This window comes from Zonotrichia leucophrys, chromosome 4 (genome assembly GCF_028769735.1).
Source record: "Zonotrichia leucophrys gambelii isolate GWCS_2022_RI chromosome 4, RI_Zleu_2.0, whole genome shotgun sequence".
NCBI classification, from domain to species: domain Eukaryota; kingdom Metazoa; phylum Chordata; class Aves; order Passeriformes; family Passerellidae; genus Zonotrichia; species Zonotrichia leucophrys.
In genome coordinates this window covers 4,959,415-4,972,161 of record NC_088173.1, presented here as the reverse complement: position 1 = coordinate 4,972,161, position 12,747 = coordinate 4,959,415, and the positions used below count along the sequence as shown (strand labels likewise).

General features: G+C 38.7%; 1 protein-coding gene across 11 annotated transcripts in view; it reads left to right on the top strand.

The window, feature by feature from the left end:
- APBB2 (amyloid beta precursor protein binding family B member 2) overlaps positions 1–12,747 on the top strand; it is a 166,029-nt gene that overhangs the window by 106,139 nt on the left and 47,143 nt on the right. For all 11 annotated transcript variants that reach the window (XM_064710303.1, XM_064710312.1, XM_064710308.1 and 8 more), the window contains 2 exons: positions 181–266; positions 382–442. In XM_064710303.1, the coding sequence (XP_064566373.1) occupies positions 181–266; positions 382–442 (147 nt within the window). The remainder of the gene's footprint in view (positions 1–180; positions 267–381; positions 443–12,747) is intronic.

The following is a 12,747-nucleotide window of genomic DNA, read 5'->3' as shown; positions in this document are numbered from 1 at the left end:
AATATTTATATATATATACATCTATATATGCATGCCTCTTTTCAACTTCAGCCAGAAATACTATCGCTTCTTTGCAGGGAGGATTTAATTTCCCTTTGAGATAAGAAATAACATGATGGTGTACTTAATACTATTATAATAGTATTAAAACTATACTAATAGCATTGCCTCTATCTCTAGGACCTGCATGCAGCCACTGTGAACCCAGACCCAAGTCTGAAGGAGTTTGAAGGAGCAACATTACGCTATGCCTCTTTGAAGCTCAGGTACAATGACTTCAGAGGGCTCAGTGGAATGACCAACTCTGTTTTGTGTTGTGCTGTAATTTTCATATGATTTTAAGACTGATATTGTTTTGTTTTGTTTTTTTTTATTCCACAGAAATGGTCCACAATCTGATGATGATGATTCTTGTAGCATCAACAGTGATCCGGAAGCCAAGGTCTGTATGAAGATCCACAATGGTATAACAATTAAAAATCTAGCAGTTGTAAGCATAAACTTCCAATGTGCAGAATGTCTCCTAAGTTTTGAAATTAAGTGTACCCCTCCTTTTGGCACAATGTGGATTGACCATGCAGGATTAAATCCATCAAAGGAGTTTGCAGATCTAAAGCTTCCTTCGGTTGGGTCAGGCAAGTGTGACTTATTTTGAAATCATGTAAGCCGGGAAATTGGATTTTAGAGCTCAAGATTCCACTGTCCAACTGTAATAACTGTCCTCTTGCACAACTGAGTGTCTGTCTGAGAGAGAGCTCTGATTTTTATTATCTCTAGATAGTTTCCAGGTGCATTCAGTGACAGAACTTGCTCTTTATTTTCAAGTTTGTCCTTTTTTAAAGTATTCTTCCTTTTTTGTGTGTCTGCTTCAACTTACAGCTACTAACAAGGAAGTTACCTTTTAGAACAAGAAATTTCATTTTTTGGAAGAGAGAATGCTACTTTGAGAATGCACTTCATAGAGAAAAATAAGGCTGTTATGTGACAAAGCACCATAATTAAATCAAAGCTTTTACTGCTGGAGTCTAAGGGTTTTGAGGAGAAAGAAGCAGTAGAAAGTTTTGTATGCTTGCATACTTATCTCCAGATTTGCCTTGTTGATAGTTTTGCCTTTTGCTTGCATCCATTATTAAGAGTGTATATAAATCTGTATAATTGAAAATACAAGTAATTTAAATAAGTATTTTGGCTGTTCCATACAGCTGCAGCAACTGACAGGATCTGAAGCTACTTATTTGCAGGAGCAAATATGTATGATACAGAGTTGATAATTTTAATAGCCTTAATGATACAATTTAAGAGAGAAAACAGACTGATCATGGCACCTAATTTTCTTTGTCATCTTGATTATTTGGCTTGTGATATTTAGTTGAGATGTAAATAGTTGTACTTCGCTTGGCTCACTGGTAGTTTAAAAGCAAGTGCTAAATTCTGAGCACAGTAAATGGAGCTGAAGGAGTGAGAAGCTTTAGGTTCCAGTCCTGAGAATGATAGAGTTGTTCCTTTCATGATGAACCTTATGGTGTGGAAAGCTTTAAAGGGAGACAGTATTTTGGTATGTCTATGATTTTACCAGGTGATTTGCACTGAGTATTTTTTGAGCTGTTCCTGCATGGAACGCCATGACAGTAGTTTTGTGGACAAATAACTTGTGCCATCACTTCCCTTCCCTCTCTCACTTACTGTTGAAACTTCAGTATTTTTGGATCAAGTACCTCTCTGGTGTCTGTGAAATGGGGCAGTGCCAAAAGCTTGTCTTCTTTTGTCTATCACAACTGGTTTTGTTTTACCAGTTCAGGTAAAACTATGCTGATAATGCTTATATACTGAGCACTGAAACAGTCACAGAAGTCATTGAGAGGAGCAAGACAATAAATAGAGGGGAAATTAGACATGTTTTTGCCTTTTTAAAAATCAGTTGGTTCAAAGCACCTTGCCTGATTTCTGCCCAATGCAGATGCTGTGCAGGGGCAGCAGTGACCCCAGCAGATATAGTGTGGCTGGCTGCAGGTGAAGCTCAGCAGTGCTGACGCTGATTTGCAGCAGGAGAGGCTGAGGACAGAGCTGTTCAGTGCATCTGCCTCTGTCCCAAGGACAGGGCACCTATGGCCATATCTCACAGGAATGGCAAGTGGTCCAGAAACAGCAGGGACAATCTTCACCTGTGGAAAATGCTCCGAGACCTTTATTTCTCACATGGTTGGGAAGGGGATGGGGTAGGTGGATTTCTTGCTAGTCCATTTTACCCCAAATATGAAAGACTGAAAGAAGTCTGATAGGCTTTGAAACAGATGACTTGAAAAAATCAGATATTTTAGCCTTTTAGGCTCTCCCCTGCCATATTATCTGCCTTAACTATCTTTGATTGAAGCTTGCTTTTGTGGGGCAGCAAGCACAGATAAATACTTTTTCTTCATTTTATCATAAGGAAAGAGAAAAAAAGGGGGTTTTTTGCTCATTAAACTATTGGAAGAATTTGTTAAAATGAACTTTGTTAGAGGTGTGTTAGAGATCTTATTTAAACCTAATTATGACGTTGGCCAGTACATTTGTGGAAAAAACAGTTGTCTCTGTGGCACATTTAATGCTGTATTTCAGCAAAGGGAACCGTGCCACCTTGTGGGAGGCTTTAGTAGTTCTCCCCTAGAGAGTCAGCTTCTGCAAAGATTGAAGCACTGCAAAAATGCCTGCTTTGGAAAAAGCATGTAATATGATTAATGTAACTGTTGTAAGAATAGTGACTTATGCAGCAACCCATTTAAGTGTCATAATTATCAGTAGAGAACAAATGTTTCTCTGTATATCACGTGCTTAAGATGCAGTTCATGGTTTCATGTCCGTGGCGTCTCGGTCGGGTTACTGCAGAAGGTCACAAAGGAGAAGTGGAAAGAGGAGAATTATTACCTCCAGCTTCTTGATATCATCCATTTATTTTGGTAGAAATTTCTTGAAGAGATGGCTTATTGTGCTTGATGAGGATCTAATTCTACATGTGAAACATGCACAGCTAGAAATGAGTTTTGGATTGGTGCTTCCCAGGAGACAGATCGTAACCTTCCTGGTTAATTTATAGAGCAATGTGTGCCTTCCTAATTGAGTTTCAAGGAAGTCAAAAGATGCTTTTAGCAATCCCAGACTGTAAATTCTTCTGGGTTGTCTTTTTTTTCATTGTTAGAAAATACAATGTCCCTATGTAAAAACATAGGAAGGTGCTAAATTTCTTCTTTTGTCCATATATAGAAACAGAACCTCTTGGGAAACCTGTCACTGCCCCTAGGAATGGCACAGATTTTCAGATTCCCTATCCACATTTGTCTGCTCAGCCAAGCTTTGCTTTTCCAGCCTCACCATTTTAAAGCTATGTAGAGCATTTTTAGCTATGTCCATTATCTAAGAATGGCAAGAATGTGTTTAAACCCATGCAAGTCCTAGGCATTTACTCCAAAAGACTGTTTTCTGCTTTAGAAACCAATAAATGCTCTGGATCTCAAAGGAAGAGAATGAGACAATGTAGAGAGCCTGGTTTAAGCATGGCTTAAAGAAAAAGGCCATGAAGGTATTCAGCTGAGAAGCCTGCTGTAAAAGCGGCCTTCCCAGGCTTGATCCTGTAAATAATTAGGTTCTCAGCTGAATACCTTCATGGCCTTTTTCTTTAAGCCATGCTTAAACCAGGCTCTCTACAAGACTATTTCCAAGAGAGAGAGCATCAGGACATGTTGATAACAAGTATTTAAATTTAATGATTCACCTGTAGGTGAATGAAAACACAACTTGAAGACATGGAAAATGAGTTGGTGATAAATTTCTAGGGAGTACCTGGCCTTTAGAGTTTAACCAGATGGCCTTTGGCAAGCTGACTTGTGGCTGTTGTGAAAGTGGCCTGTAAATTAAAATAATCTAAGCACTATCAAAATAATTTTACAAAATACTGTGCTCCCCAAAGATTTAATATCCATATCCTGACTGCTTTTCTTACTATAGAAGCAGGTGTATGTGTTTTGGACATTGTATATTTGCTTATTTCTGTTTTTTTCCAAATGAAAACATCCTGCCTAGACACAGGATGTGTAAATAATCAGTGTGTATCTGTGGGGATGGACATGAATCTGATTTCTGATCCTGGTGAAGACTTAACCTGAGAGGAGCTTTTGCCATGTCCAGCAATCCCAAGAAAGGATTATTTTCTTACAGTCAAAGCAGCTTCTAAATTCTTGATGCAGGCAGGGAGTATTCAGCATTTTCCAGCAGTCCACCTCAGCTGCATTACAGTCTTCTTATGAGCTCATAGAATGCTGCAAAAAGCCTCAATTCAATTAATTTCAATTAATTAAATTTGAGGAGTTTATTCCACCTTAAGTCTCTTTTCAAAATTAGATTAAATCTAAAAGAGAAATAGGATATCTTCAACAGTTTTTCTTCCAAAGTGGTATTTTTGCTTGGTTTTTGGATTAGGAATTCGTTTCTTTCAAAACAGTCTTTTGTTTTCATTCCCTAGGAAATAGGTAAAGATTTCTTCCAGTGCTATTTCTTTACCCTTATAAGGGAATCACAGTGTGTAAAACCATGTATTAATTTCAAGTTTCTTCTTAAGTGTTTTTGGGGGGCTTTTTTTCTGCTTTGACTAGTCTTTCTGACAAACTGATGCAAGTGTAATCTGCCATTCCACCTTTGCAGCTCCTGGGTAGCAATGATGAGTGGTGGAAGAGGCTGTTTCTAAACTGGGTTGTTGTTCCTGAATTTGGCTGTTTGCCATTAGCAGCATTGGTTAGGGTGCCATTAGCAGCACCCTCACATCTATAGAGCTGCTGCAGTTAAATGATGCAGGTGCTTGAAAATGTTCTGCTTCAAAAGCACCTTTAGAAATAGGCAACTAAAGCACTAAACTACATATCCTCAATTATTTATTTTTTAAATAGTCTTTCTCATGTTGTGCATTAGACCTTTCAGAGAATGTGTTTGCTTGTTCTTTATCTCTGTGAATGATAGTTATTACTATTGACATCTGTTGTATCATTAGGTAAAAATTCCTAATGTCCTGATGTGAAGTACATCATAATACAGATTTCTGTCTAGAGGATATTTACTTCCACCTTGTTCCTAAATGGAGTCTTGTTTAATCAAATATGAATATGAGTTCAGGGCAAGGAAGATGCAGCATTTTCCCAAATCTCATGGATTTACTTTATAAGGGCATTCCAAGTTACAGTATGGGTTTTTTTTGTTATACTATATGTAAAATATAAATATCTGGGATAATATTGGTTTCTCTAGATGTGGATTGAAGGCACTTGAGACGGTAGTTAGTTCATGTTCGGACTCAGATGTTGGTTATCTCTTATCAGTAAAACAGTCCCACAACTGTGAGTTCAGCAGCTTTTCATTAGAAGGCACAGAATGGCTAACAATCTCTTGTTACAAGGTCTTTTAAGACTGAACTATCCAATTAAGAAAGGACACCTAGATTATTTTCCCTTTTAATCCAATAACTGATCCCACAGAGCCCTCAGTGCAGACTTTTCTGCCCAGTTACAAAATGCCACCCAAACCCATGAGGAAGAAGGAAGAAGCAGCATGAAGAAGAAACCCAGGATGACACCCTGTGCCCTCCATCTTGCTTCCATCCACAACATACTAAAAATCCCAAAACCTAAATTTCTCACCAAGTGATACACTTACACTACTCTCTATAATCTATTTCACACTTTTGTGGATTGTAGTCTATCTTGAAGTCTAGGAAGCTTTCTCCATGAATGAGGGTCAAAGTCAGTGCTCCCCTGGGCATCAGGGCACCCCAGAGCAGACAGAGAAATATTCCCAGTGCCCTGGATTTCCACAGGATAATGTAGCATAATTTCTCAAGCCATTCAAGATTATAATGAGATCCTGCAAAATATTACATGTCTTCCACTCCTAGGAATCCCATGTATCTCTGGGATCTAATTAATTGTGAACCTAAGACACACAATTAGGACATGAGGGCCCAAACAGTAGGAGGGATATTGAGCAGACATTTTACTTGTAATCGTCCTTAGAAAAATACATCACAAAGCCATTCCTCATGTGAAAGAGAATGGAAACTGCTTGAATATTTGCCACTATTTTACAGGTTCATAATGCAAGAATTACATCTTGAGTTTGGGGGCATTATCAGGATTTGTTTTGTTAAGATATGCTGTACAAAAGGTTTACACTGGGCTGGGAGATTTCTGCAGGATTGGGAAAAGAGAAGATAAATCATAGGAACACCTTTGTTTCAAATCAAAACAAAAGATCTTCATGGCCAGTGAAGTTCCAGAGTTGACAGTGGCTGTGTCTGCCACAGGTGTGTTGACCAGGAGTTATTGCTGGGGTAGGTAAGAACAGAGGTGCCAAGTGTATTACAGGAGGATGGCTGATGCAGGTGGGAGCTGTGTAGGTCCTGCTTTGTCCTTGGGACAGTCACTGCCTTTGCCATGAGTGGCCAGGTTGTGTGGGCACTTTGGGTGCCTGCCAGTGACCTCCTTGTGGGGAGGCAGCTTCCCTGGCTGCCAGCCTGGTGAGGTGACATTGGAGGGAGCTTTGCCTCTGGAATTGCAGCTGTGGGACACCCAATGTGCTGCTGTGGCCTCTCAGGCATGGCCTCTAGGAAATGCTGGCTACGTTTGAGAAAGCATGAATATACCTATTTTAAATTTCATTTTTATTAGTGATGTTGTTTCTTCCATGGTGGCAGTTTCTATTGCTTCACCAGGTCCAAGTGCCAGTGTCATCTGCAGGACTTTTCTAATGGAGGTGCACAGTCCAGTTTTTCTTGGCTGGAATCTGTGTACAGCATCTTGCTGTGTACAACCGTGTAATAAACTGTGGTGGTTCAGTAGAACACAGAAAAACCCAGGCTGCTGATCTAAGCAAAAAAAAAAAAAAATTTAAGAATCTTCACTTTCTAATATTTTAATGTTGCTTATTTTAGTAGTGTTTAATCACAGTTTATTCACTGTTTTATGGTGCCACACAGTAAAATTTTCATGGGCCACACACTACTTAGGGTGTGATTGTTGAAGGAACCCTCAAGAATGGACAGAAGCTGGGAGAAGCAGCAGCTCATCACACTTATGTGCCACAGGCAAAAAGTTTCTGTGGCCATTGTGCAGCCCAATGGATTCTGTCAGCAAGCAGCTCCCAGTTCAGCACATCTGGGCTGCTATTGCTGGCACAGCTCCCTGTCAGCTCCCCAGCAGCTTTGCTGCTGCAGTGCGAGGTAATCCCAGGTTGCAGCCCTTCATGCTCCCCGCTTGAGACCAGCCATTCCTCCTCTAAAACAACCTATGCAGCCCCTGTCAGCTTCAGCTCTGGAATGGCCTGTTGACTGTGAATTGCCTCTTGAATGTCTGTTCATCCTATTGCTACAAAATGAACTGACAGATATTTTTGTATTTCTCTTCAATTATTTACATTACCTTGCCAATTTAGGGCAGCTCAGAGAAATAGCTTGTACTAGTTTGAAATGTTACAGTGTTTACCATTCCATGGCTAGATGTTTAATGGAAAAAAGTGCCGTTTGTATTTATGTGCCTATATAAATGTGTACATTTATTTCTGTTATAAATTGCACATACACATTTTGAAACCAGCATGATACAAACTTGGTGAGTTATTTGTCCATTATGGACTAGCTGAAAGGTGCAATTATGGAGGAAATTCATTTAAAAATCAATTAAAGTAGAATATTGAGTTGAATGACAGAGCAATATTTAGATAGCTCTAGCCAGCATGTATATTTATTTTTAGTTCTACTTGTAAATTTTACTTTAAAAAATGAGACATTTTCCTTGTCAAAATTTTCTGCATTTCATCCAAGAGAAAAAGGATAATATTTATCTCTTAAGAGATGTGAAAGCATGAGATGTGCTTCATATATATGAAGCATATGTGCATCACAGTGCCATGTTGCACATTATGCATTATTCCATATGTTTGGAGTTGATGACTCCATGGTGCTTCAAGGAGACAGCGTGACAGTAAATAAGTCCTCAAATGTGGCAGGTCCACCAGGGCTCAAGATTTCTGGGCTCTGGATTCATGCTTATTTGAGTCTTTTTTGAAAAGTGGGAATTGATCAATAGTGATTTAACTTCATTGACTTTGGATCCTGTTGTAAACATAATTTCTGCAGAAATCAAATTACTTGTAATAATGGTCCTTCCAAAGAGACTGAAATTCTGACTTTAGTGAAGCTGGAAGATTTTTCTCCATTTATTCATAAAGTCAAGAGTTCACTTAAAGGTTGGGAGTTCTTCAGGGATTTTTGTTTCCTTTAAAATTTGGATGTCATGCATATTCCCTTTGAAATTATGCACCACAATACTAAATAAAGTACTGCTAATGGCATCAGAAGCACTTACATATCTGTCAGCCTGAAGAAGAGCATACATTGGGAAAATACAGCATTTAAGGTTAAAGTTAACAAGTGCAGAGAATTAGTTCTGGAGAAATGGGTTCTTTATAAAGCACATTCTTTATGCTCTGTAAACTCCTGCAGGGCTTGTCTCTACTGACAAGCATATATGTGTATTTGTGGGGGTCATGTTTGTGTGTCATAGAACAGCAAAATCTGCTTGAGTTATCCTAACAGTTCAGTTACTCTGCAAGATACACCTGAGTTTGAACATCCTTTATTAGTTTCTAGTGAAAAATATGACTGCCTTTTCTTAAATGAGGAAGCACAGGTTTTATTTCACTGTACTAAAATGAAGCCCAGCCCACCCCTGACTCAAAGCAAAGTGTATAAACACATCCCTTTAGGATCTGAAGTCAAGGTATCTGTAAGGCATCTAAAGTGAAAACCTGTTCTTGCTAAGACTAGAGAAAAGAATAAGATGATTTTAATTTATTCTTCAGAAGGAGCTGTTAGAGAATGGTAGTGTCCATTCTATTTTTTGCTCAAATGACTGGATTTTAAAAGATCTTGAACCAGCACAATGTTCCTGCAACATTTTCTTGCCTTGGTAGAGCAGGTTTGACCTCTGGCTGTAAGCCATGGGGAACCACTGAGACAGAAGTATTAAGCTCAAAACAAGAGAGGAACTTTTGTGATCCTACACATTGAAGTCTGCAGGTCTGGAAGAATGAGACTGTAGTGGCTTGGAGAATGAGTAAGGGACTGTGAGAGCAGAAAATTGGATACTGACCTCCTCTAAAGAAGTAATGTATTATAAAGGTTATTTTGTAGTATTTGTGAAGTCGCCATATTTAATGATAGGGGAGTTTAGTTTGTAGTCATCTGCCTGAAATAGCATTTATTAATGATTTGTGAATTTTGTTGTGACCTGAATACTTCTGTCCTTATTTTTGTATTTCATGTGCATTTTCAGTAATTCAAGTAATAAAAGATTAACTGCAACAGGAAGCTGGAAATGTTGAAAGGTCTTATTAGTTGTTTTTGATTAAGCATTTTGAATTTTTTATAGCTAAGAACTTTTATTTGACATCTGTGAATATTTCTTTGAGAAAGTAAATGCACTGCAGTCTCTTCATGTCAATTAAATGAAAGTGCTTGTTCATTAATTGCATAAGTTCTTTTTATTCTCTTGTTACTCTTTGATCTTCTATAGTGTTTTCATCTGAAATCAATGTAATCTTTCTTGCTGTGTAGTAGGAAAATAAACTGGAACATACTTCATCCTCAGAATAGAAAGATGTTATGTTATGCTTCCAAAGCACAAAATAATATGATAGGTTTTTTAACTTTCAAAGAATATGCAAGTGAAATCTTGGTTGGCTGCGTAATAAATGGTTAATTATGTGACCTACATGCTGTGTCTCAGGCACAAACCTGCTCAGTGGTCTGTGATAAAAGACCTTATTAAATATTGTAGTGATTTACATGTCTGCAGGCAGATATAACCTTTAGAAAGGAGAAATGTAAAAGGAAACAAAGGGAAACTACTCAAAACCAAGTCCTGTGGGCTTAGAAGTAGAGAAGAAATAAGTAGCACATATTTAAAGCATCAAGGCAAACATTCTCTTAATGCAGATGTGTTCATAGTGGCTGCCAACAGCTGTGTAATGTGAAAAGCAATCTGTCTGTGGTCTGGTAATGTGCATTAGTTGTTGTTCTCAAACTGATGCTCTAATTCATTTTCACCCTCTTGTGGGATCTTTTCTATCCACACCTTCATGATCCATCCAGCTTCCAACACTACTCTGCCAACAGTCATGTGCACTTGATCTCTTGCCCTCTTTTTAGTAGGGGATTGTATTTGCTTTGTCTTTCTCAGTTATTTTATTTTAATTTTCTTTAATGCTACATGCTTAGCGCTGCATGAGGCGACAAGTAGAGTGTGCATTTGCTTATGGTTAGAACTTTGTCAGAGCTCTCTGTCCCTGCCAAAGCTCCTTCCAGAGTTCCTCTTGGGAAAGCTGCTGCAGAGCAGGACCTGCCCTGTGGTGAAGGGTTTGCAATGCCAAAGAGCAAAAGGGATCTGTGGTTTGTTTATTTCTTCAGTCCTAAAGTTCCCCAGCTTTAGGCAATGTTTGGATCAGAAGTGCACTGTAAGAGAGGTTTACAGCTCTATACAGAGTTCAGATGACAGCATTTATGAGTTGGGTTCTTAGGTTACAGATCATTAACCCTGAAACATTAACTGGATTTGCAACCATTTGAACATAGGTTCCCCAGAACTGTAAAACCAAGCAGCAATAGCTGTGTTTTTATTTTTGTTTACCTGTCTTTTCTTGGGCTAGTGTGTGATAAGGTGGACTTTTTTAACCTGTATGTAACTTGTTTGTACAGTGTCCTATGTAGCCAGGCAGGAAATGTGAAGTGTCAAGATGAAAATACAAAATTATTGACTTACCATGGTTTAAGTGACACTTTTTCATTCACTTCTCTCAGCCATGCAGTGTTTGTGGTAATATCTTTGATCTTCCCAATCCCACACAGCAATGTTTGCACAGTATACAATTCCTAAGTATCTTTCAGCCTGCTATATTTATCAACTTCTTTTGTTTTTCTTTGCCAGCTCTTGAAAAGAGTCAAGCAGACAGCCTGACCAGGCACAGAAAACTTACTCTAAGAGAGAAAATAAATTAGATAGAGTACTGTAAGACAGAAGTTGACATTGGGATTACTGTGAAATTATGACAGGCCAATAATTATTAATTGCCACTACTTATCTCTAAGCCTTGAGAAGAGATGCATTACAAACTGGTATTTCCAGGAATGAGCTCATAGGCTCTTAATGAAGAAAAGCTACACTCTGTTTTTAGCTGGGCTTGGTTTGCCTCTGGGTTTTAGTTCCAGGAGATAATAGAGTGCATTATCAAGGCTCTGTGGGGTCAGAGGAAGTACTTTGTCTCTTGGCTTGTCAATGTCATTGGTGGGAGGCAGGGGACCATGATGCTGTGTTAATGTGTCAGAGTTCCAAGAAATTCTGCTGTCATGCCTGACTCAGCCAGCCATGGTAAAAATTAGATCCTATCTGACTGGAGACAGTAGGTGGTTTGTTTCTGCTGGGCTTTGTGCTCTTTTGTTTTAAGGGAAGAGAACCTCTAAATAATGAAAGAGGAAAAAAGCAACCTATAATAAAATATGAAGTGGATCTCTGACAGTCCAGCTGCTGACAGACAGGCAGGCATGCTCAGACTTCCATCTCTCTCCCACTCCACATTTGTGTATTTATGTACTTCTGCTCCACTGATGCTGAGTGGACCCTGGTATGTGTCACATGTTACTGAGTCTTCCTCTTTTCTAGTTCTGAAAATCTGCATGAGGGTCAGCCATGACTGCTGAGCCACATCAGCACATGCATTCACTTTACCACAAAATACAAAGTTTTTGGCTTTTAGGTATATTTTGAACAAAAGAAAGTTACTTTTATATATATACTCAGGTACATGTGTAGAGTAGAATGTGAGTAGAATGTTGAGTCTTTTTAAGGCTTATTGAGAGGTTTTTGTTTGCAGTGAGTTTATGGGAAATTGATTTGTTTTCTGAAGCTGTTCTGAAGCATTTTGTTTGGGTTATGGTAAGGGCTTCTTGTGAAATACACAAAAACTTGTCAGGTGCCAGAAGCCAAGGGCTTTCTCATGCCTACCTCACTTGGAAGGACCAAGAGGGAATAGAAGCAGGGAAGGAAGCCAGGTCTTTCACACAGAGGGCAATATATGGGGTAGGCAAGAGTGTTGTGTTCTGCTCACTTTATTGTTTTGGCAGTGGGCTGCATCAGTACAGAGGATGCTGCCACCAGAGAATTTCAAACATAGAATAAAGAAAGGCCAGGAAAAAATAGCAGAACAGTTCAGCATCTTTACTAATAAGAGATATACTGCTGTCAAGTTGAATTGATAGTCTTTCATCATTTTTGGCCTTCTTAAGATACACTGTTCAGTGCAAGGACTGTATTGGTTGGATGGACTTCTGAGCAGTCTGGTCTGGTGAAAGGTGTCCCTGCCCACAACAGGGGATTGGATGTAGACAATCTTTAAGGTCCCTTCCAACCCAAAGCATTCTGTGATTCTGTATTTATCCTTGTGTTCAGAAAGCAGCTAACAAATTGCAGATGAGTTGAGATGTGAAGAGCAACAAGGAAACAGTGTGCTTGTTGTATGTATTTAGTTCTTCACCTCTCTTATGATTTGGAGAATGTTTTTCTCTGCCAGTATTCTACTATTCAATTTAATATTTAAATACTTGTAAAAAACCCCTTTCTTCTAGTACAGTAGAATCAGTATTTTTAAAGCTTGCAAAGATAAATATTTAATACCCCA